We start from the raw sequence: 26769 nt of genomic DNA, 5'->3' as shown, positions 1-26769 counted from the left end.
CTATTCTTTTTGGTAATTAATTGCATATCCAGTTAATACCCATATTCTATTTTGTTTAACTTATTATATACAGCCTATGAGACTACAGTATATTTATATCGTAAGTGTTCAACAAACACTTGCTGAAAATAAGAAAAAGCTGTTGGAAGCTGATACCCATTTTTAACAACTCAATCAGATTTATTCCTTTTTTTTCTTTTTATTGTTAATAAATTCTATGCATTTCAGTAATCTCCACTAATACAGAAGTCAGTGTAAAATTCAGAAAATTTCATTCAAAACTTTATGACACTAATAGGATTCATTCAAAATAACATACAGATTTTTACATATTTATTTATCTTATTCAACATATTTATAACTAGCATATCCACTATTTACCTATTAAAAAAGCCAAAAGTACTGAAGGTGCTTGAAAGCAACTTAAGTAACTGAATTGCGTAAGTTTTCATAAACAAAGATAAACTTTTGTTTTGATATTACAAAAAACATTTTCATAACAGCAATTAAAAAGGTTTTATTTCCATTAGAAATATAGGTAAATTTTAGTAATGTGAACATTTTCTGGCTTCCTGGAAGCATATATAGAAAAAGAGTTTAATTGAATAATAAAACAAAACCAATAGCTGCAACTGGTACTGCCCCTTTTAAAACAAACGCTATTTTTGGCATGGCGTGGTAGCTTATACCTATAATCCCAGCATTTTGTTTGGGAGGCCAAGCTGAGCCTATTACTGTAGGTGAGTAGTTGGAGACCAGCCTAGCCAACATGGCGAAATCCGTTGCTACTAAATATACAAAGATTAGCCAGGCATGGTGGCATATGCTTGTAATTCCAGCTACTTGGGAAGCTAAGGCATGAGAATTGCTTGAACCTGGGAGGCGGAGGTTGCAGTGAGCTGAGACTGCACCACTGCACTCCAGCCTGGGTTACAGAGTAAGACCCTGTCTCAAAAAAAATACATATATACACACACATATATATATGTCTCCTTAATTTATCAAAATTCACAACTTTTCAATGGGAAATGATCAGCCTAAACAGGTATGATGATCATGAGAGATAATATGCAGCCAAGCCAACACCTGGTATGTAACAGCTGTTCTCTAAAATGACAACTATTATGAGTCATTATACTATTTTGTTGTGCTACTTTAAATTGCTTATACTTGAATAATTTTAACCTAATACTACTATCACACACATTCTACAGAGATGCGCTTGGTCCATGACATTTAATTAAGGATTTTTAATCTTTCTAGCATATAAGAGAAGAACTGTGGTAGGTCTCTGTACACAAGAGCGAAATATAAACAGGTAAATTCAGAAATCTGTTTGCAGTTTGTGGTGATGATTTCTCACTAGCAAACCAATCCAAAACAATTCTATCTTAGGAAAAGAAAATATAAATTTAAGGCAAATGGTTATTACTTAGAATATTAATCCTTACAAAACAGATTCCCTTTGGGGGAAAAATATTGCACTTAGGGAATATAAATGTTTTATAAACCTTTTCAGTTACTATTGAAGTTTCAACAGCAAAATGCTGATTAAATACATGGGTAAAAGCTGAAAAGGGGAAGAAACTTTGCCACATATAATAATCCTGTAGTATCATTCATCAAATCAAGATATCCCAAAGTACCATAAAAATTTTTTATGTAAAGTATTTAAGGGCTCACTAAAGTAAAAGACATGCTTCTTATCTTTTTCTATTATTTTCAGGTCTTTATATGAATACATTAACAAAGGCTAAACTTGAAAAGAGTTAAAAATAAGTTTCTCAGTATGTTGCAAAAATAATTAAAATACAAAGATTTTTATGAACTGCCTGAAATTCATTAATTATATGACTTTTTAAAAAGTGGTCTCATAAGAAGGGTGGCAAAAAAGCTATTTAAGTCCATGGCCACATTAATGTGCCTTTACCTTTTAACCTAGTAATCCAACCATGGGAAATCTATTCTAAGGAAATAACCTGAAATATGAAAAAGTTTTCATTTCTAGCAGCCTATTTATAATGTAAAAATAGAAACAAATATACAATGGGGGAGGAGATAAACAAGAAGTTAATTATTCAATGGAATAATAGTACTAAATGTTTTTACTGAGTTTATAACATGGGGAAATGGTTATAAAGGGTAAGTGATTAAAAGAAAGCAAGACAAAATTTTGTATGCAACTCAACTATAAAAATAAATCCCAAATCTACATATTAAAATAAGAGTGAAAAAAATACCAACATATTTACAATAATTAACTTTGAGTAGTGAGTGGGACTATGCATGACTTTTTCTCAGGGTCTACTTTTCTATATTTTGAAAATATCCTGAAGTATTCCATTTAAAAGTAAAGACATTTTTCTAAAAAGCAGGGTACCTAAACATTTGAAGACTTTCTCTAATTTCCATGATTCTATGCTTTCCAGGAAATTTTTCTTATACTAAGGTTGATTTTAATATATTACATATTTGAAAAGTGGCTAGGACTGAAGTAACAGAAGGAAACCAACAGTTACTCAGTGCCTACTACATGCCATGCCAAGCACTTACAAATAAAGCTCTTGACTAATCCTACAATTATCTTCATTTTATGGAAAAGAAAACAGGTCTATCTGGAGAAATTAAGCAATTTATTCAAGGTTGCATTCGTAATTAATAAAACTAATATTCCAAAATCCAGAAATGTTTAATCCCAAAGTCTGAAGATACTTTTCACCTGCGCAATTTAGCTTCTAGTGTATGCTAAGTTTAAATGAAAAAATCCCCTATGAAGTAGTTACCATGACGCTAAGCAACTGACTGTAAAATCAAGCCACGGTTAATGAATTCTTAGACTTGCTTCAGGATTTACATACATGATGGGGCTAACTGTGGATGCCACTCCAGAAAACAATTAAGTGAATAAACAAATAGCGTATTTGTCGATCATACGGTCTCCCTGTCATCCTCCTTTCTGAAGTAAAGATAAGGCAGTAGGTTGCTACCTTGTAAGATGATATCCATATTATGCTAAGCTGAGCAATCAAAATTTAGGTGACTTCTGCAAATTTAAGATCCATATGATTTTCCAAACTTAAAATCAGGATTCTACATTAAGCTAAGCAATGCTTTTGGTTTTCTAATACCAGCTTAAAAAGTGACACTTAATAATCATAATTTAGGCTTTAACAAATAAAAGTTCTAATGAGCAGAGGCCTTGCAAATGCAGTTTTTATCAGACAAAACTATTTCCCCTTGTACCGACTACTCTGTTTTTTCTCCTTCCCTAGGTTTTCCTCTTACCATCACCCAAGAAGCAGACATCCCAGATCTACTCAACAAAGCACTTCCCAGGAAAAGCTTTAGAGTTAGTGATGTTCATATCAAATTCATTTAAAGCTTCTAAGGCATTTGCAAAATTTGGAATCATCAAATAATTATTTAAATTAATACATTTTTAATAAGATGATATATGAATACATTTTCAAAACTGTTCAAACAAAAAATAATTTTTATTGTTATTTAGTTCATCGAAATAAAATCAACAGAGTAACATATCTCTTGAACATTCTGGCTAAAGGAAGTCTTATTATACATTTAAGGCCTCGTTGCAATTAGCAGGCTATTGCTGGCACTGAATTCACTTACTGAGCAGAAAATTATGTGCTGAAAAATTATGGTATGTCGTACTCTTTTTAGTTGTCAAGGGGAATCTTCAAATATTAAAAGGAGCTACTATAAAATCTGCATTAGAGCTGCTTATGCTCACTGATAAAAGATAAATGACTACAGGAACTAAAAGGTTTAGTAGTAAATTCTTGAAATAGCTCCTCTGAGAATGTCATATGCACTGATAACATAGTATAACACCAACATGCTCAATTTACTGTTATAAAAAGATGCATTTGAAGACTACCATAGAGTAGGCTAATGACATTTTTGCACAGGACGTTCCTGAAATATTCATAAACAGTTTTGCAACATCATACTTATCCTTCTAATAATACTCTAACCTACAGCATCTAGTAGTTTTATTGTTAAACACATTTCATGAAATCATGATAATTACATCTTAAATTCCCAACTATTTCAATGTAATCAGATTACAGATGGAGGAATGGGTGAGAGACAGGAGAAATACTGCTATATTTTACACTTCTCTTTTTAAGTTCCAAATCAAATGGTCATTTTAATCTATGATTATGATTCATTAGAATTCTATAGCAGAAAGACAGAAACTGAAGAGAAAAGTGTCTTTACAATTACAGCTGAGGAAATCACAGCCTGGGCATTAGATGACTTGCCCATGGTCACTGATCATGCCCGTGGCAGAGCCATTACTGGGCCCTGTGTCTCCTGACTCCCAGACAGGTCCCTCTCCACTATACTGGGGGAAATGTCGTGACCATGGCTATGTTCAGAGAGCCAAAAGAAAAGTTCTTACCGACTGCAAAACTGTTTCAGGACTTTTATCTTCATGCTCATGTGATGCCTTGGTAATTATTCGAATAGTTTCTTCTTTCAAGTGCTTTGAGAAATCACTTCTTGATGGCTGCTCTAGATATTCTGGGTCTCCTGCTGCTTGTGCTTCATGAGAAAAGAATCAATTGTATATCTAATATAAACCACAGAGTCTATACTAAGATAAATCTTTTATTCATTTCTATATCTGAAATTATGTAAGAACCAATCTTAGTCTTCCATTCAAAGTAAAATATATACTTCCACGTATAATACTTCTTCCCAGAAATCATTAAAAAACAAAAACAAAAACCCAGAACTAAGAGTACTCCAATAATTATGAAAGAAAGCTGTCATTATAGTTTATGGTAAGGAATTCACAGTCAATTTTTCTGCTATGAGAAATACCAAAAGCCCATTTTGGAAAAATTGCCAGCATTTTACCAAAAGAATTTGGTTTGAACAGCAATCCTGGGCTGACTTTCCGTAGAATGCACAGGAGCTATTTTTCTCTGCCACAGTGTCCTCCATCATACTTCCTGGCAAAATCTTAACCCTGAATGAACCTAACCTTCCATTTTTTCTGCACTTGCCCCTGGGAGCTGAGTGTTGTCACAGGAAAAGCAAACTGGTGCCGATAAAAATTCACGATGTCTCCTACCCATCTTTTGAGTTCCAGATTCATATATCCAACAATGTACAATGAATGTCCACTGGGTGTTCCCTAGACTAGACAAGCCCCAAATCCTTACATGACCAAAAGGGTTTATCTCAGTGAGTCTCTGACAAAGCAGCCAGTCTCTGTCTCCATGAAGCTGACAGTCATCTGTGGAGAACACCACTAACTAAATAATCATACATATAAATTTTGACAATATTATAACACTTTCTAGGGCTACAATGGCGGTGAAGAGATGCGAGCAATCTGGATTGTGACCTAAAGTGACCTATTAAGCTGAATAATGAATGGGTTGTTTTGCCACGTGAAAGAATGAAGAGTCCATGCAGTGAGCATGGACTGATTCAAAAAAAATAATAATATGACTGGACTACAGTACGAGAGTGGAGAAATGGCAAGAGATGATGCAGGTAGGGACAAAAGCACTAACAGACTTTAGATCAGGCAACTGGAAGTATTTTTTAAACATAATGGCAATACAAGTTTTTAAAAAATTATTCTCGGGATACTGTGAAGAATGAATTAGAGAGGAAAGTAAAACTAGAGATCAGTGAAGGTAACAGAAGGCAGTAGAGCAACATGAAAAAGAAAGAAATGTGCCTTCTGATTAACAGAGAGAGCAACAGAAGGACACAAAATTGGCTAGAATCAAAACATATTTTGGACACAAAGGTGTGGAGACTGCACATGAACATACTTAGTTAACACATGACATGAGTTAACTAAGATCATGGAGGTAAAACTACATAATAAGGAAAACCAGAGGTGAGGATGCTTACAATGTGTACAAAAAGGAAGGAGAGAAGTTAAAAGAAGTTTAGTGTCCTCATTAAATCATTTCCTGATTTTGAACTGGAATAGCCTTTCAATTCCCATGAGTAATTGATAAAGAAAACCTTTGGCTACCATCAGCTTAGCAATACTTCTGCTTCCGGAAGAATTCATGACAGGTGGCTCATGCCAGCTGCTTTAGGGCTGGGAGAGAAACTCCTTGTTAATAAAATTTTTCCTTGTGTTTGGCACTCTTCCTCTCTTCCCCACAGTAGATAACGTCAACGGTTAATAACTGGATGTGAACTTAAAGCAATAAATCCAACTGGTCTGACACTGGTCTAATGACCCACTGAAACCTAGAATCTTTGTAAAATTGGTTCTTAGGACCAAGAGTAATTTTATCTGATCAACACAAGTCAAATCCACCTTAGGTCACCAGGGCCAAGGTTTCCTTCCATAAAGGAGTTTGAGTGCAATAACTTTATGAGTAACACTGAATGCTTCTGGCTAAACATCATACAGAACAATTTTCTCTAGGGTTTGCTCTATATATATACCTCCCAGGGAACTTACGCGAGTGGTTTTGTTGTCATGGTAGTTGACGCTACAATAGTTTGACACCCTGGGAGATTGGAAACAAAAAATTCAAATTGCATTCCCAACATGTTTATTGAACCTCTGCTACTTTCAGTACTATATTAAGTACTAAAAATGTAAAAAACCAAAAACATTACATCACTAATTTTAAGGAACTCTCAGTACAATCTGATAAATATACATTCTATTATAATACAATGTGCTAAATGCAATAAAAGTCACGCACAAAGTTTTACAGAAGCACTGTGGACCCAATACACATACTTGAGATAATGCTCCCTGTTAAACACTTTCCAGAAGAGGTGCTAACTTAGGTGGGTCTTGAAGAATTTGTAGAGGATTATCTTGGAGAAAAGAACAGAAAAGATTCCAAGCAGAAGGAACAGCACATTGTAAGGTCTGATCAAAGATTCATAAAATCCCTGCTATACATGAGACTCTACATTGGAAGGCAAGCCAAAATGTAAGTACAATAGAGAAGAACATAATACATTTGGTAGTAAGAAAAGGTTGGAATTAAGAGGAAAAAGATAATAGCTGCTACAGAAGTGCTCTCAGAGAAATTCACAAAGACTCTGGGACATGAGGAAGATCTTAAAGAATATGCAAAAATTCATGAACAGTGATGACAAAAGAACATTTTTAAGATAAAGGATACTTCATGAACATGCCATAATGACAGGAAAATTTCCTACATGCAAGAAAAATGAGGAGTAATCTGGTGTAGATGAAACACAGGCTACTCACAAGAAAGTGGTCTTGGAAGAATTACAAGGGAATCAGATTATAAAATAAAGTTCGTATAAAAAAATCGTCAAAGAAGACAAAAAAGAGGTTTTGTCTTCATTTTATCAAGCCAAAGAATAAAAATGTTTACTAGAACAAACAAGAAAAATGTGGAAAATTAAAAACTCTTTGCATTACTCAGAGATAAGCACTATTAATATTTCTGATACATTATTTCCAGACTTTACCTAGCTACCCATATTTTTAAACAAAAAAATTACTCTCTATTCAACATAGCATGTACTGGTTATATTGTGTTGCTCTGTATGGAAGGCTCACGAAACTAATACCCTACCATACACTTTAGTAATTTCTATTTCTTTGTTAGGAACAACAGCAGAACAAGGTTGGTTTTTACTATATAATACAATTGTTCATCCTTTAACCTTATTAAAAACCTCATCACTAGTGGCCTACAGCTATAAGTTCTCTAAATGCCATATAGAACAATTTTCTTGAGGGTTTTCCTAGGTATATACCTCCCAGGGAACTTAGATGAGCAGTGTTGTAGTCACGGCAGGTAAACCCACAATGGTTTGAAACCCTGGGAGACTAGAAACAAACAAACAAAAAATTAAATGCACTCATTTCACCATGAATGACCAGTTCTGTATGGAAGTGAATAATATCCTTATTCCTAAAGTCTCTCTCAAACCACTCACCTGTTCTACGGGTATTTCTCTAGGATTTTCAAATGACTGGCCTCCACAGAGTGACTTTCCGGCCATGCTTCTCTAGCTGTTACAGAAGACAACTCAACATTCTGAGGTAACTCAGCCTGCTCCTTGTGTCCATCTTCATGTTGAAATAGGGTATTGAGGGGGGTTGGGGGTGCTTTACTTATGCATATTTCCTGGTTATGTCTTCAGTATAAGGTCAACTTTATGACCAACTGGCTTTCTATTAAAGAGTAAGGATCTGCTCTTAACTATAAAAGTAAGACCAACATCTCTGATATCTTTCAGGAGTCTTTATTTTGTTGACTTACTAATAAGTCATACTTATTATGTTCACATTGAAGAAGATTTAAAGGGGACTGCTTGAGAGATGTACAATCCATCCATTTCTAGACATGTATTTAAAAGTCTACCATACCCTGTAAGAGACTACAAAGAGCCACGCTTAGGTGGCTGTATAGAATCACTGGTGGAACTTCTGAAACTTCAGATTCCTGGGCCCCATTCCAAAGAAAATCTGAGGGGTGTAGGGGAGAGAGGTTTAGAAACCAGAGTCAAACCATAAATTTATCCAGAATAAAGAGCTACATCCTCACCACATGTATTTGGCCTGCCTCCTTATTGTGTGACTATTTTGTTTCTACTTTAAAATTGTGTGTTCTCCTAAACTGAGGATCACCCCTAGTAAATTCATGATTGGAAATCTCCATAGGGAATGAATTTATTAATAGAAAACTTTCAAGGAACATCTACCATATGTCATTTATTATACTAGATGCTGGAGATATAAATAAGAATACCACCAGGCCTGGCATGGTGGTTCACGCCTATAATCCTAGCACTTTGGGAGGCCAAGGTGGAGGACTGCCTGAGCTCAGGAGTTTGAGTTTGAGGCCACAGCCTGGTCAACATGGTGAAACCCTGTCTCTACTAAAATACAAAAAAATCAGCCCAGTGTGGTGGTGTATGCCTCTAGTCTCAGCTACTCAGGAGGCTGAGGCACAATAATTGCTTGAACCCGGGAGGCAGTGAGCTAAGATCGTGCCAGTGCACTTCAGCCTGGGCAACAAAGCAAAACTCTCAAAACAAAACAAAAGAATATCACCTAGTTCCTGCTTTCAAGGAACCTGAGAACACTGAGGATATTGTTCATTCTACCAGGTCTTACTCTCAGGATCCAACTGTACTCTCCTGGAACATCAGCTTATTTTTAACTTGCAGACAGTGTTTGTAAAGAAGTCCCGGAGCCAGTTCTGCCTGCTGCCTCTAGGCAAATTTACAAAACCTTATGAAATACATTTCATTCCTATCTTCACTAGTGTTTCCTTATTTTTTAAAAAAATCTAGGTGTGCTATATTGTAAGGACTTCGGATAGTTCTTGGATAAGACAAGAGTAACTAACATAAGTAAAACAGTAACTCAGACAAAGCTCTTCTCTCCAGAATAATTTCTGTTTTATAAATACAGCCCAGGGTCATGCTGCTTAACCAGAAGTATACCTCAGAATTATCTGAAGATCTCTTTAAGATAGGATAGTATCAGATCCTTTCTCCAGAGATTCTGATTCCAGTATGTCTTATGTGGTCTTAGGTAGGGTGTGCTGTTCATACTCAGAAAAAAATCCCCCTAGTAATTCTGATCCATACATTCATAGCAAAGAATGGTTGGCTAAAAATCTAAACCAAAGTATTCAGGTAAGTTGGCCTTTGCAGTAAGCAGATCTAGGGAAGCAGCATGAAATTAACCAAAAAAATATTTTCCCATCATTTATTATCTCAGTAGGGAAAGAATGGTGCTGGAGAACTGATACACATGAATTTCTCGATCACATTTTAGCAGAAGAGGAACAAATACTAATTTGATTAATATAATATGAATTAGTACTCTTATTTGGAATACCAATCAGTAGAAACTGAATTTTATTAGGTCTTATGTTTCAGCTTTAATGAGAAGATTTTGCAAGGAGGAAAAAAATCATTCTGTTGAATTTTATAAACAAGATTTCATTTTATTATTTCCACTAGTCACTCCTAATACTAGTGAACACCTGAGAGATTAAAATACAGGTTGCTTTGAGATCCTGGAAGTATTACACCAAATTAAATTACTTACTTTGAAAACTATGAGAAGAATCAGAAGAGGATGGCATGGACATTAAAATAAAATTTCCCTATTAATAATAGGGAATAAACGGTTCTAATGAAACATTAGCCTTATTCAGTTTTGACATGTGAAACTATCCTGCAACAGAGAATAAATTTCTTAATATAATCTCAAAGATCATAGTTATAGAAACCAATCTTTTAAACAACAATCTCACTCTGTAAATTTATGGACTTGGCACGTGCTACTTCTACTAACTCAAACCAAGTGCATATTTCCATCAAGTCTATGGAGGATACAATGTTTCCTACAGAAGTAGTATTACCACTGCTTTCTAAAAAAACCATGCTGAAAGGTAATTACAAGAGTCATCTAGGAATAGGAATTGACCATTTCCATCTCTTTATCTTTAATTCTGGTTCCTCCCAGAAATACATCAACATTCTCTTCAAGTTTATTTTGCATGGTAAAAAGAGACATGAAAACATATGTCCAATACCTAGTACTGCATTTTTTAAAAATTACAAAACACCATGTAAAGTGTAGGTCAGATGTACTGATCATGAAAATGGATGCAGTTATACACACATGGTCTTTTTACAGAGAAAGAAAAAAAAGATGACACATGTAAAATGAGGATGGGGCATGGCTAGTCCTTATCAGATAGGAGTATTAGTTGGGAATATGTATTAGTTTAACTAAGCAGAAATAAAATATGTTAACTCTGTAAATTTGGGGAGACTTACGAGAAACAGACAAGATGAAGGGAGAAGGATATATAGAACTTAATATTTGGTATCAGAAAATACAGGTGAGCCAAGAATAAAACTGGAGCTTAACCAATGAATGGAGGATTCACCTGTATCAGGGAGCTTAGGTACCACAACTACTTATACTACATTATGTAGCCCCTTCCTCCTACTAATAACAAGAATAGTCACATGTGAATGGAATAAGTAAACGTTAAGGGAACAATAACACAGTAGCTCCATCTTGGGGCAGGTTCTGAGGAGTGATTTGGAAAGAATACGTACAGAATGCAAAGCATGAACTCACAAAGGGACAGAAATGTTTTAAAAATGAAAGGAACTATAATATAGTTACTACACTGTGATTTGAGCTTAGATACCTCTTGATACGTACTAAAAACTACATTGTTGTGGACTCACATAGCTTCACCTGCTCTACATGGTAGCCTTGTACATGTGAGGGGAAAAGTGCAGTCCTACATAATGGTAGAGTTCACTAGCCACTATAATGGTGGTATTCTCCATAGCACTGGAATATCAAAATGTTGCTGTAATACCATTACCCTTTTCAAAAATGCTGAATTATCTGCCTCTCAGGATCAAAATCGATGACAACTATTTGATCTACATGAAAATAAGTCATCTGGACAGATTTGTGCATGCCTGTATCAGTCACAATACTACATTGTAGCACTGTAAAATAATCTTCTACTTAAGAAATAATTCCTTCTAAAGTTCAAATGATAATGTTGAAACCCAACCAGTAATGCTGCAAGGAAATCTCTGTCTGTAAAAGATGAAATTAAACCAACAAAAGCTGGAACTGCTTCCTTAAAAAACAAAACATACAGATCTTGGGGAAAAAAAAAAGGTTATTCAATAACATCCACTAGCATTTATAAAAAGAGACAAGCGAGTTTGAAGAAAATATATGGGCTTAATTTATCTGCTTCTCATTTCCTCAATTCATACCCAGAAATAGCATTTTCCACACCAGAAAACATGTTGCCCTAAAACATATTTGCAACTCAGTGATAAATCTTTTAAGAAAATCAAAAAACAATATATTTTCAATTTTACTAGAAACTATTTTCTTAATTCTCATACAGTGTTTACTCTGACTTATTTTATTGATTTCATCAGCTAATAGTTTAAGAATAATGTTTTTAAATATTTATATGTTTATGTATTTATATCTTTGGTTTACAGGTTACACTTATTTTTTACCTATGACATACTAAATAGTTTTGGTCAATTTTCTCTTAATCTTAACAAATCTGAAAAACATCAGTTATTAATGGTAGTATTTTATGATTGCACAAAGTATATATGAATATACCGGTAGTATTATTTTGGCCAAATTGAATTGGTTTGGGTTTCTTGCTGATTTCACAGCTTTTCTCTGCTACTTGCCAAGAAAATTCAAGCCCACCCAACACAGGCAGAGTAGGTAGAGGGAAAGTCAACAGAATCATCTCATTTATCTTGAAAAACATATAACTGTATACAGTGGTGTCTGGCAAAAAGGTAAACTAAACTGTTAACTGTGATAATCTGAGTGATGGAATGTGAGATGATTTCTACTGATTTCCTCATACTTTAAGACAGCTAAACCTTTTTAATAATGAGCATATCTTATCATTATAACAATATTGATATCCAAACACAACTTAATAAAAATGGACAAACCTGTTGTCACAGAAGTCTCTGACTCTCTCAATTTCTGAGATGCTAAAAGCTTTTCCTGCAAAGCTTTCTGGGCAAGTTGTGCATCCCATTCTTCTAGTTCTTTTTCAAATCGTTGGTTGTCTTCCTCAACAAAATCTCTCAAATCCGGTGGTAATGTTTCTATACCAACAAGGGGCTGCCCAGTCTCTTTATTAAACTCCTCTGCAAATAATATTTCAAAAACTAGTATAAAATTAAGAATTAAAGGGAACATGCAACACTCAAAATAGACTGCATTTCAAATAGAATTTAAACTATGAATTATTACCAATTAGCCAATCAATATTACTTAAGAATTACTATTGTTTAGCAAATAATTATTACCTAAAACACTTTTTAAAATTCAAACAAATGCTCAGAAAAACAATGATAAAAATATTTGATAATCCATCATAGGTAATGGTCTCACTTTTTTTTTTTTTTAATCTTAAGAGTAGAAATGAGAGAAAACACAAAGTCAAGTGTTTTGTTTGTTTTTTGTTTTTTTGAGATCGAGTCTCTCTCTGTCACTCAGGCTGGAGTGCAGTGACACAATCTTGGCTCATTGCAAGCTCCGCCTCCCGGGTTCAAAGGATTCTACTGCCTCAGCCTCCCGAGTGGCTGGGACTACAGGCACCCGCCACCACGCCCAGCTAAATTTTTGTATTTTTAGTAGAGGTGGGGTTTCACTATGTTAGCCAGGATGGTCTCGGGCTCCTGACCTCATGATCTGCCTGCCTCGGCCTCCCAAAGTGTTGGGATTACAGGCGTGAGCCACTGTGTCTGGCCATTTTTTTTTTCTCTGCTACTCTAACAGTGATGTAGCACTACTTTTGCCATTACTGGAAAACACCAGATGTTTGATTACTTAAAAAGTAAAACTTTTCACAAAATGTAAACAACTCATAACCATGTTAACCTTATTAGCTCAAAATAAAACTAAAATTGCTTGTCATGAAGAAATTAAGTAGACTTAAATATGCAATTATGAAAATTAGTCAATATAGCAAGATCTTAAAAATACACAGAGTATTTAGAAGAATTACTCAACTTCTACTATACACACAGAAAAATAACTTCATTTTTTCAGTCAGAAGTAGACTGCCTAGCTGATTCTGCTGAATGACTAAATATAAAAAGATTATTTTTATCAGTATCAATAAACCTTTTATTGTTTTCTATATACAAAGCATATATCAGAATATCAGAAATACAAAACTTGAGACATAGTATGACACGTTCTCTGGCTTTGAGCAGGTGAGAGAGAAATGTGCACGACAAGTCATCACACAATTCCAATACGCAACAGTAAATGCCCAGTAGACAGAAGCTAGGAGAGCATAAGGAGAGATACTGTTTTGGTAGATCAAGAAATAGTTTGCAGGGGAAACGACACCTGAATTGAATCTTGACAGATGCACAAGAATTAGGCAAAAGAATTACTAGCAAAAAATAAAACATATAAGAACATGCAGACATAAATGTGTGAAATGGTTTGATATGAGCAGATACAGCAAAAAGTTCAGTAAAGTATATAAATTCAAAATGAACACTGGTAATCAATGAAGGGGGGGAGATAATCAGGGGCCAAGAACAGAGGCCATATATGTTAGGCTAAGGAATTAAATTTTAAATATGAGTCAATTTGTGGAATAGTCACTAAAGTGTTTTTTAGCAAGGACAAAAAAGGTCATATTTACATTTAATAGTTGACTTGGAATACAAAATATACTCCAATTCTTAGCTCTGCTGACGTTACTTTTCAATTCAGTCTTGTCAAAACCCTGTAGCATTTCCTAATCACATCCATCATCGCCTGAGTGAATTACACTTACCTAATCACACCACATACCAGAGTCACTTTTATGACTATTGAAAAAATATATACCACCCTATATATTCTTACCTTGTATTAAGAACTGTGCCTTATCATTTATGTACATTAAACAGTATGCACTGGCATTTCTATAACCACCAAAAGAGTCCCTCACTAGCTCTTCCCATGATGATTTTGTCACAGCAATATCATTGTACTTCATCCATCTGCTTTCACGATGATCAAAAATATATGCCCAGTAGTGCCCAGCATTAGCTTGGCCTTCATGAACTAAAATGGCGTGTAATCGGTAAGGAACCTAAATGTGAAAAAAAGAAGAGTTAAACTGCAATTATGTAGTCTACTATACCATATTCCATGAAACCCACAAACAACTTGCTTGGAGGAAACCAAAAGAGCATTTCTTTTTATTTTTTTTTTAAATGAGAGAGAACTGGCTGGGATTAAAATTTTGAAAAAACTAAACTTTAAAACTATAAAAGTTTAAAAAGACAAAATCTGAATAAGCTAAAGATATGCAAAGTTGACAGGTATGCAGATTAAAAAGATGATTTTTGAAAAACTAAAAATATATTTATTGTGTATGTACTCCTTGGCCTAATTGTTTCTTTTGAATAAAAAGCTTAGAGTGGGCAGTTTTATATATAGTAAATGTGTCCAAATCTTCAGAATTCGAAATTCTCATAGATTTTCTTCCATAAGACTTTTTAAAGATGCTATAGCCTTTTGAAAAATTTTGGTAGATTTTACTGTAAAATAATAAGGGTACACAACACATACAGTGTGAAAACACAACTGAATGGGGAAAATTTGTCATGAATTTTGTTATAAATTTGTTACAAAATTTCCCCCATTCAGATGAATTGTCACATTGTACATATTGCATGCCCTTATTATTTTACAATAATAATTTTGATTTACCAAATTACAAAATTTTGATTTACCAATATTTTAAATCAAAACATGTAAAGAAAAACTAGATTAACATAATGTAAAGATAAATTAAAATATATGTAAATAATTTTTACAATGATTACTAGCTCAAAATTTCACTTACTTGTATCATAGATTTGTCAGAGTACATTAGTTCAATTGTTCGATGGATTCTGGATATGCTTTCCTGCAAATCTAAGGATATAAGGTGTCATTTAATGATTAACATCAAGTGTGCTTCTACTTATAAGATAAGGACTAATGGCTTTCTAACAAACACATTAGAGAAATAGGAACAATTTCCTAAAACTTTTCTTAAAAAACATTACTATTTGAAATCTGTAGAAAATGAATTATAATTATTATTATTTTTTTTTTTTTGAGACAGAGTCTTGCTCTGTCGCACAGGCTGGAATGCAGTGACTCGATCTCGGCTAACTGCAAGCTCCAACTCCCAGGCTCGTGCCATTCTCTTGCCTCAGCCTCCTGCGTAGCTGGGACTACATGCACCCGCCACCACACCCGGCTCATTTTTTGTATTTTTAGTAGAGACAGGGTTTCACCGTGTTCGCCAGGATGGTCTCAATCTCCTGACCTTGTGATCCACCCACCTCAGCCTCCCAAAGTCCTGGGATTATAGGCGTGAGACACTGCACCCGGCCGAATTATAGTTATTCTTAATAAAAGACACAGTAAAAATGCACAGTTAAAAAATAACACAAATATGATTTATCCAGAAAATGTGGAGAGCCAATAAAAGTGAATTTTGTTCAACTCCATAAAGGAGAGTTTCAATGAAAATGAAAGCTAAGCTTCCTTACATATTGCTACAACACAAGTAAACTTAAGAACAAAGTAAAAGATGTTCACCACATATCTTGTACACACACATAACTGAATAAAAATCGACTATAATCTCAGTGAAAATAAAATTATGGCACTCCCACGACAATTATTTCTACTTCTAGTAGAAAATAAACCTACAAAATTGTTCAGATAGGGATGTTCACAGTCACATTGTCCACAATAATTTTTAAAAACAAAATAAACTAAGTATCTGTCAATAAGGAAATGGTTACATTGAAACCACATCATATTGTGAAGCTGTTGAATCAATCAGTAAGAAACCTTGAAAAACTATTAAAAAAAATAAGCTAACTTTAGAGTGGGGAAAGACCTGTCTAAGTCTGTCAGAAAACCAGTAACCTCATAGGAAAAGGTAAGATCCTCCCTGCCTAAAAATTCTACATTATAAAAACAAAACAAAACCAACATAAAGAAAATCAAATGAAAAATTGGGAAAATAATATCTGCAGCAGATATGATATTATAGGCAAAGGGTTAATATCCACAATACATTAAACTTTCTATTAAGCAATAAGAAAAAGACAAACGGCTCAACATTTTTAAAATGGTCAAATGTCACAAACAAGAAATTTACAGAAAAGGCCGGGCGCGGTGGCTCAAGCCTGTAATCCCAGCACTTTGGGAGGCCGAGACGGGTGGATCACGAGGTCAGGAGATCGAGACCATCCTGGCTAACATGGTGAAACCCCGTCTCTACTAAAATACAAAAAACTAGCTGGGCAAGGTAGTGGGCGCCTGTAGTCCCAGCTACTCGGGAGGCTGAGGCAGGAGAATGGCGTGAACCCGGGAGGCGGAGCTTGCAGTGAGCTGAGATCCGGCCACTGCACTCCAGCCCGGGTGACAGAGCAAGACTACGTCTCAAAAAAAAAAAAAAAAAAAAAAATTTACATAAAAATATAAATGTCCAACTTCACTCAAAGTTAAGGGAATGCAAATCAAAACACTAAAATACCATTTTCTCAACTATAAAAAACTACTAAAAAGTGTCCAGGGCTAGGGAGGATACTGGGAGACAGGCTCTCTCACACAGTGGGAAGGCAAACTGGTTTAATGTTTTGGAGGGACAATTTTAAAACGGTTGTCGAAATTGAAAATACACACACTCTGAACCAGAAATGGTAGACATAAGGAAACAATAGACCTTGGGGCTTACATTAGGGTGGAAGGTGGGAGGAGGGTGAAGATGGAAAACTACCTGTTAGGTACTATGCTTATTACCTGTGTGATGAAATAATCTTACACCAAACCTCCAAGATGTGTAATTTACCTTTATAACAAACCTGCACATGTACCCCTGAACATAAAATAAATGTTTTTAAAAAAGAATATATCCTACTTACGTAAGTGTATAAATATGTATATCGAAGACCAGTACTATTTAGTGAATATCAATATGGGAATTAAATTAATTATATCATACCTGTGTCTTGGAATATTACACACTAGTTTATAAAATATTGCTAACTGCTAACATCAATAGGGATGAAAAAGAAAAAAAATATCCTGAGGAAAACCTTCTTTCCTGATCCATAGTATTACATATAAAAACTTTATCAGCTGGGCATGGTGGCTCACGCCTGTAATCACAGCACTTTGGGAGGCTGAGGTGGGAGAATCACAAGGTCAAGAGATCAAGACCACCCTGGCCAACACGGTAAAACCCTATCTCTACTAAAAATACAAAAATCAGTTGGGTGGGTGGCACACGACTGTAGTCCTAGCTATTCGGGAGGCTGAGGCAGGAGAATCGCTTGAACCTAGGAGGCAGAGGCTGCAGTGAGCCAAGTTCGTGCCACTGCACTCCAGCCTGGTGACAGAGGGAGACTGCATCTCAAAAAATCTCTTCAAACTTAAAACAGACAAAAGAGAACTCATCATATTTCTCTTTCCTCCCCTGAGTGGGGAACCTCTTTGCCCACTGGTTTACCTTTTTTCCAAAATACATTCTATTTGGTTATTCATACCATTATGAACTAAGAGAATCATTTGATTCCTCCCTCTCTCACCTCTAGCCAATGACCCACATCTGTCAGTTGTCTCCAAAGAGTATTTTAAGTACATTCACTTCTTCCCTCCCTCAATGCCATGACCTAGGTGTCAAAAGCTTCCTAGCTTCCACGCCTCTGAATGTAATCTTTTAGAAACAATCTGCCACGAGGAGTAGAAAATTACCCAACACCTAATACAGTGCTTAATCAACATGTTTGTTAATACGTTCAAATATTTTCAAAAATTCCCTCTTATTTGAAAAATACTAAGGAAAATCTTGACAGCTAACTAATGCTATTAGTCACCATCATACCTTACGTATTTCTTACTAAATTAGGGCCGTTCTTTTTCAAATATTGTCTATAAAGAGTTAAGATGGTCATATAATATCCAACAATCAATATTGTTCAATATAATTCCAACCATGTCACATAAATAGTTCATTTTTTTCATAAACCAATAAATTAGCATAAAATTGGGGAATAACAGGGAATTACATTTTCACATTTAAAGAAAAAAGTATAATAATATCTACCATAATCCATTTTTTTAAAGTACACTTTAACAACAGCAAAGCAGGAAAGAGAAAAGTTCAGAATAACTTATTCTTAAAAAAAGAAAAAACAGAATACAAAAGAATAAAAGAGAGTTCCTTCCAAGAAAGGACAGATGGCAACTTGACACACACACATGCACACAAGCGCATATACCCCACACAGAGCACTGTCCTTATTTTTCTTATTTTGCTGCTCTGTTACAGACTATAATGGGATCATAGATATTTAGAAATCTGTTAGAGCTACTAAAAATTAAAATTCACATTTCTAATTGTTAAGCCTAAAGAAAATTTTTTTATCACTGGAACTCCCTGTGCAAACTTAGATTTAGTACCCAATTGATATGTACAAACATTGATGTTGTATGACATTTCTCCAAGGGAGTAACTGTGAATACCAGTTTGATATAAATTTAGAGCAGTAAACTAGAAAATCAGGCCATCTGCTGTGTCATTAATCAGCTAAGCAATCCAGGGAAAATCTTTTGGTCCTTGTGAACCTGATACTGAGATTATAAAACTGAGGAGCCAGACCAGTTTATCTTACATAAAACCCTTTCTGGAAAAGAAAAATGACTATAATCTTTAAATATAAAACCCAGACGTGATTTCCCTTCTCAATATTAACATTATACATATCCATCTGAGGTGACAGTAACCATGCTATGAGACACTTCTTACCTCTGGTGTCATTTTCTATTTCTGTCCTCCAGCGATGTAAACAACTTTCCAGCACAGAAAGTTCTTCCTCCGTTATGTGCCTTGGTGCCGGATGCATGGGCAAATCTGGAGGTATCCGGGACTGAGTAAATGGTTTGTGTATCACCGATCTCGATGAAACGGCAGCAACTGATGAAGGTGACGTGCTTGGCAGTTCTGAAGATGGGGCTCCCTGTTGTTCTGTTATGCTGTATTAAAGCATACAGTATTTGTTATTAACCTTTCAAGCTGAAGCTCTCAATTAAGATAGTGCCAAACCCACAGTATTAAATTGGCTTATAAACTAAAAGAAAAAATCTTAACAAAGAAATCTGTGGATTGATCTAATATCCAAATGAGATTTTTAATACATAAGAAGTAAATTATTATAAGATGAAGTTGCAGCTTTAGAGTAAAAACGGCTTAATCATATTTATTTTTAAAAAAACAACAAAATCTTATGCATGATGATATTATTTTCCCTGGCTTATCAGCTTACATTACAGAAACAAATTCTAATTTGACAGTGCTATTTTTATGGATCATAACATGCTGAGTCTTATATATCTACATACCAAAATATGCTAAAGTATAATTCTGAACTGAAAATAATGTGATTAAAATTTTAATCCATAACCATAAAATCCACTGAAATAACAAAAAAAACTCCCAGAGGACATACAATCTTCTAAGTGAATCTACTCTTAAGAGTTCACTAAAGTAAATCAAAGCATACATTTCATAAAAACCATCTTTAGAGGTAGCAGTTACATTATTATGTAATAAAGGTAACAACTGTCTCTTGCATCGAGATTACTTTTTACCTTGGTAATGTCTGTGATGGTATGGAACCACTAGGTGGGGAACTAGCATCAATACCATCAACAGGAGAAGTGCAAACAGGTTTACTTGAGGCAAATTCCAATGCATACTGAAGAACATCTACCAAGGGGAATCGTTTGGGACCCGAACCATAGCTTAAGTATCTGTTAATCATAAAATGTACAATGTTTTTATTTCTATATACAGCATATCTGGGTTTTTATTATTATAAAACATGATATGATACTTCAGTAAAATTTCCTCAGCAATAACATTCATTAGCTTTAAAACGAAGATGGTAAAACTGAATATACATTTAAGAAAAACATATTAAATGTTCTCCAAAGACAGGAAACCAAGGCTGATTGGGACTGAATGTGAGCATATACTGTTATAATTTGTAAATGCTGTTCTAAATTGTAACTCAATAGGAAGATGAAAACTGACATCTCCTGAGACTGTTTTTAGTTTTAGATCTGGCATCTGGTCTCATGATCAAGCGAGTGACAAGTACTATCCTCCTATCTTTTACCACTAATCATTTTTCAATATGATTATTCACACATTTTAAGAATAAAAATCACTAAAATACGATATATTATTTGATATAAGAAGTTTTAGACTACTAATTTGAAAATTCCTAAAATACGGGAATACAGAGTAGATCGGGGTTTGCAAACTGAAATGACTTAAGTGACATTTCTGCCTTTAGGTTTCTGTCTTGCCTGTAGAATATTTCTCAGTCTAGATTCTGACTTCTTTTAGAAATGATCCAAATCAATATGCAACAGTGAGGCCATACTCATACATGGCACCACTGATTGGTATTGGAATGGCATTCATTCCCTGTACACACAGATTGCTCTCTAGACTTTCGGCACATACCATTTTATACCTGACACAATTTCCTCCTTTATGAAGCTGCTGAGAAGACCTGGTAGGCAGCTGAGTTTGTATCCTGTTTTAAGGAGAAAAACTCAGGTACCATTCATTTTAATGAAAATCTCCAGAGTAATCTTTAGTTTCATGCAACAAGAAAGGTCAAAACTATATTCATTTAACTTTATATCAATTTTCAGCAGTAGGAACCTTACCGGTGACAATGAGCTATTTAATTCTAAACAATAGAATAATTTATGTCAACTACAGATTTTTAGTTTCAAGCAAAACTCAAAACTATTCACACAATATTAACTACTCCTAAAATTATAAATCATTCAAAGCAAATTTGATATGAATAATCTAGTCACCAAATGCATGGTTTCTGATAATTATCTCCTAATTTCATAAAAGTTAAAATACCTTTCAAGCCTTTGTTGTAATACTGTGAGGTAATCTTTCAGTCTCTTGATCTCTTCCCTCTTAATTCTCGTTATTTCTCTGTTTCTGTGCATGTATCTATCAGAAAAAGGCAATCATTAGCATTTCTGAATATCATGAAAGTAGATGCAATATGGCCAGATGCCAGTATGCCCGGCCTAGCACTTTGGGAGGCCAACGCAGGAGGATCACCTGAGGTCAGGAGTTCAACACCAGCCTGGCCAACATGATGAAACCTCGTCTCTACTAAAATATAAAAATTAGCTAGGCATGATGGCAGGTGACTGTAATCCCAGCTACTCGGGAGGCTGAGACAGGAGAATCACTTGAACCCAGGAGATGATGGTTGCAGTGAGCCCAGATCGCATCACTGCACTCCAGCCTGGGTGACAGAGCAAGACTCCATCTCAAAAAAAAAAGGAAAAAAAAAAAAAAGGAAAGACAGAAAGACAGACAAGCAGAAAGACAGACAAACAGACAAACAGACAAACAGAAAAAAACAAAAGAAAGACAGGAAGATAGATAGATACAATATTAAGTACAGACATCACCACGAAGCATCAATTCATTCAAAATTGTATAAGATATAATGTAGATAATACAAAATGGTATTTTTTAAATTCTGAATTTTAAGACTACAAAATTAATCATCTTTAAATTTCCTTATAACATTATTCCCAACAACTATACTTTTCTAATACAAAGTGACATTTACCTTGATAAATGGTATTAGGTATATTATGCAAAAGTAAAAATTAATTCTAAGAAAATTAGAATTTTCCTCTATACAACATTTTCTCACTTACTAAACTGTTTCAAACTAAGTCATGCAGTATATCAAACCATACCTGTCCAAATATAAAACTTGGGGAAATTCTAATTTGTTGTGAATTTTTTCTGGTCTTCCCAATGCCTGATTAAATTCAAATCTTGACAATTCAAATGTTAACACAGGTGGTAATTCAGTAAACCAATGCTGAAAGGAAATAAAACAATAACAAAAATTTTAATACCACCTTTGTTTTCTTCATTGCAATCTGAGGCATAGGATGTGGGCACTGACATTTTTATATGTATCACCACAATGCTGACCTGACAAGTAACTGGGTACACAATTTCATTAAAACTCAACCTCTTTCTAAAAGTTTTCCACACCTCTTGAAAATTCCAAGAGTGGATATAATACATGATGAGGAAAAAAAGAAATCTCACAACTATCCTTTGAAAATGATTCTTTACATTAGAATTTCTAGCTCAAAGAAAAAGACACTGGTTAAAACCATGACTTAGTAGCTCAAGTCTTCTGTCTTCTTCAATATGTTGTTGAATGGTATTTATACTTAACCACAGCATCAAAATCCTGTGACAAAGTAACTTGTAAGAGGGAGTACTCAAAAAAAAATTTATATCATAAATCATCACAATTCTGATACTAAAAATGAAAAAATGGTGTTTTCCTGTTTTAACTTTAGCTCCTCTGCTGGATTTTATACTAATTTATGAAAAAGACATATCACTAACAAAAAGTTAGTACTTAAAGAGTAATTTATTTAAAATCTTTTAAAATAACTAGTGCTTAAAGAACTGAATGTCTCATTGCTATGAGCCAAATTATGTGAGTATAGCTATAATTTCCTTCCCCTAACCCCAGCCCCTAATCCCCATACATGCTTTAGTAACTGTTCAATTAAGCATGAAATTCAACATTTTTAAAAGAAAAGTATTTTCATATACAACCTTAAGTTATACATAAGCATATGTATTTGAAGAGAAAGAAAAGGTAACAAACTGGTAAATCAACAAATAACAGAAGTATAAAATAAATATTTCTGAAGTGCTTATTATAAACTGTGCAATATGCGAAACTGCTGCATACTCAATTGTGATAATTTCAAGTGTCACAAAATGCCACCACACATCTGTCAATAAGTTAAGAATATACTAAATATAAATTTGAACATCCAAAAAAAGCATGATTGGCACACACCTGGCAAACTGAATTTGACAAGAATCTGGAAAGTTGCTACTTTTCTCTAAAGCAAATAAAAGCAAATGGTATTCAATACTATTTCTCTTTCAAAATGATAATAATTACTTGAATTGAGATTTCCTGAGCTGGATGGTTATCTTTCACTGAAAGCTAAGGTTTAAGGAATTTGTTTTATATAGATAATACCTGAAATGGATTAAATAAAGTTATGAAAAATATCAGAATCATCTCAAGTTTTAAAATTTGATGAGCAAAGTTTGCTTACTCATTTTGATCTCACATGGAACTGGCAAGAATTTTTGAGTTAGTTCTAATCCACATATAAAATTATTATTAAGAATTAAAACATTACCCCAGACATATCACAAAGAACACTTTTGATTCTTTAGGATAATATTCTCTGTTCCATTTTATGATACTCAAACAAGAAAGTAGATTTCAAGAACTACCACTTTCATATGTTATTGCAATACTTTAAATATTTAAATGTCACCATTAAAATTAGTTACATATTTTAATTCATGGAAATCTACAATGGCCACAAGAAATGAAATGACCCAAATTGGGGTATACTTTTCTGTAGACCATGAAAAGTCCAGGAAATATAAATAGCTTCCATACCTTACAAAAGGATGTTCAAAAATGTTATGTAATATGTCTCTGTTATGAATGCATTTTCCTCTATCAGCGATGGCAGGTTTTTCCTACTACAAGAGTGGAAGGATTTCACTTTCTCATTCTAAAGCTGATGGGGACAAGATGAGATAACCAGACATTCTGTAAATTCATGTTTTAAAATATTAATGGTATGTCTAGCTCTGCAATATTTGGATTGTAGTATAGCAGTACATAATTTGAATTTTAAATAATACAAAACATGAGAAATTTTTCTTTCAAAATACTATTTCCATTCAACAAAAAACTATATCTACTTCTCTATAACCTAACTAGTATGCCACGCTTGTGAGACAGAGGTCATTCTCCGTATCTCTAAACATATTATTTTACTAGATAAACTACAGGAGGAACAGATTTCTGCAGTTAGTGAATAAAGAACTTACATAATCAGCATTGTCAGCACAAGTGCTTCTAAATTCATCACAATTCTAGAAATCTCACCGTTAACAAAAATAGTTCCTAAAGAGTATGTCATTTTTATGAGTTTAAATACCTGTTTTTTCCATTAAAGTGTATAAGATACCTTGCTTTTATGAGAGGATTACACAAATGTGGAGGAAAAAAAAAAAAAAAAACAGAAGAAACACACCTATCATTTCAAATTCCCTACGGAAGACCAAACCAAGTCAGGATGTAAACTGTGCACAAGAAGCAAAAACTTTTTATTCCAGTTAAAAAATTAGCTCCAGTCATTTAATTGCCTTCACTCATTTGTCCTTTTATTTTAAAAGATAAGTTTTAAATATACATAACCTCTACAGATGTCTAATATGGTACATGTCGATCGACTGTTTCGCTAATTTTGTTTTTAAAGCTTTGTAAAAGCTCCTTCTAGCACTTTATTATAACTTGGTACAACTTTGCGAAGGGAAATTTGGCAGTACCAACACATTTAAATGGGTATGCCCTGTGCCCCAAAGATCCCCCTTCTAACTATACTTCATTCCTAAGTGCTCAAGGGTATTTATAGAAAGACATTCTTCAAAATAATTCTTTTTCTTAGTTACTGCCTTACAAGAGAATTAAATCAATTTTATAAATACAGACTGTAACACTACGCAGATTTTAAAAACACTGACGCAAAGCTGTACACTAACTTAGAAGCATGCTCATGATACATTGCTGAGTGAAAACGCAACTCTCGGGGCAGTGTGGACAGATGCAAATACTTATAATGTGCATAGCAACAGTCTAAAAGAACATGCAACACACACTGGTAGTAGCGAATACTCATACTACAAGTGAAGTATTTACTATCTGAAATTTTTTTCCTCCAATAGGCAATCAAAAAATATCTCCATGTTTCCTGGAAAGTCTGACTCATCTACAAATTGCATACCATTTAAATGTTAAAATGTATCATTTTAAAAAATATTTAAGTAGTTATTTTGGATATAATCATGTTTAACTTACTCAGTTGTCTCTTAGTATATCATTCCCTCAAAATTTAAACTGTTATAGCCAACTAGATGTCTTAACTGGGAAGACTGGAGGTCTTCCTATATTAGCTGGCCACAGCTATTTCAGCAAATGAGATGTTTTCTGGGTCAAAATAAAATTGACAATTTTTAGTAAATAATAGATTGAGGAAAAAGCTATTATTATCAGAGATTATGCCAATTTAGAAATAGCCTATAATATTGCTTACTGGCTTTTAGAGATTCAAGAATAGTTTTTCTAAAGGATATAATAACACTATAATTTAAATGTTATTTTTTAAAAACTGATATTATACTTTAGTCAGTGATAGTCTCTTAAACCAAGCTGAACTATTATTGAAACTATAGTCTCCAGCAAATCTAGAAAAATGGTAACAGGAATCACGGGCAATCAAATTTGCCACAGTAGTGGAGATTAGAAACTGCTAAATATACAGAACATCACAAATCATTATACTCCCTAGGCTAGAAGGAAAAACCTAGGCAGAACATTTACATTGCAACATAGGGGCATTCAGAGTATGAAACTAATATAAAAAGATGGAGGACAAATATAAGATACTTTAAACAAACCATAAAATTTTGATTACATGTAGAATAAAAAATTTTTAAAGGCTGGGAATATGTGAGAAAGTTTACCAATAAACCATAGTGTATTTCAGCTACTCTGACAATATAAAAAAAGTACCATCCCTGCCCCACTACTCCAGTCATCCTTTTATTTAACAGCAAATAGATTGGATTTTAAGAGTTTGCTTTCTTATTTCACTGTGGGATATTGCTAAAGTCCCAGTCTTTAGAGATCTGTTTCCCAATCAATAAAATAAGCTGAATTTAAACATTCTTATTTAGAGGTTTATATCAGAATTAGTTGTGTAGCTCTTGTGCCCATATACCACATCCCTATGCTACACTCTGCTTTGATAACTTTGAAGTCTGGCTATTCTCTACTGAGAATCCCTGAAATAGATGATCTATGATGTAGAGAGGAAGGCTATTTCAAATACGTCTCTTCCTCTTAACAGGAAAAGCATATTTTTGTTTGTTTATGTATGTGCAGGGAAGAGGAAAAAATGAGTATGCATCTGAAACAGGAAAGGGTTAACTGCATCTTTAAGAAAAA

The 26769-nt window shown here is 34.1% G+C and overlaps 1 protein-coding gene across 3 annotated transcripts in view; it reads right to left on the bottom strand.

Moving 5' to 3' along the window:
- USP25 (ubiquitin specific peptidase 25) overlaps positions 1 to 26769 on the bottom strand; it is a 145837-nt gene that overhangs the window by 32279 nt on the left and 86789 nt on the right. For all 3 annotated transcript variants that reach the window (XM_033232183.1, XM_033232184.1, XM_033232185.1), the window contains exons 11-18: positions 22388 to 22515; positions 21522 to 21617; positions 20222 to 20383; positions 19380 to 19606; positions 15411 to 15481; positions 14423 to 14651; positions 12499 to 12699; positions 4427 to 4569 (exon numbers count right to left, since the gene is read on the bottom strand). In XM_033232183.1, coding sequence (XP_033088074.1) covers positions 4427 to 4569; positions 12499 to 12699; positions 14423 to 14651; positions 15411 to 15481; positions 19380 to 19606; positions 20222 to 20383; positions 21522 to 21617; positions 22388 to 22515 — 1257 coding nt within the window. The remainder of the gene's footprint in view (positions 1 to 4426; positions 4570 to 12498; positions 12700 to 14422; positions 14652 to 15410; positions 15482 to 19379; positions 19607 to 20221; positions 20384 to 21521; positions 21618 to 22387; positions 22516 to 26769) is intronic.

The sequence above is a fragment of the Trachypithecus francoisi genome, unplaced genomic scaffold (assembly GCF_009764315.1).
Source record: "Trachypithecus francoisi isolate TF-2019V2 unplaced genomic scaffold, Tfra_2.0 Lachesis_group14, whole genome shotgun sequence".
In the NCBI taxonomy this organism is placed as follows: Eukaryota; Metazoa; Chordata; class Mammalia; order Primates; family Cercopithecidae; genus Trachypithecus; species Trachypithecus francoisi.
The sequence above is the reverse complement of the archived record's forward strand: the minus strand, read 5'-3'. Positions and strand labels throughout refer to the sequence as shown.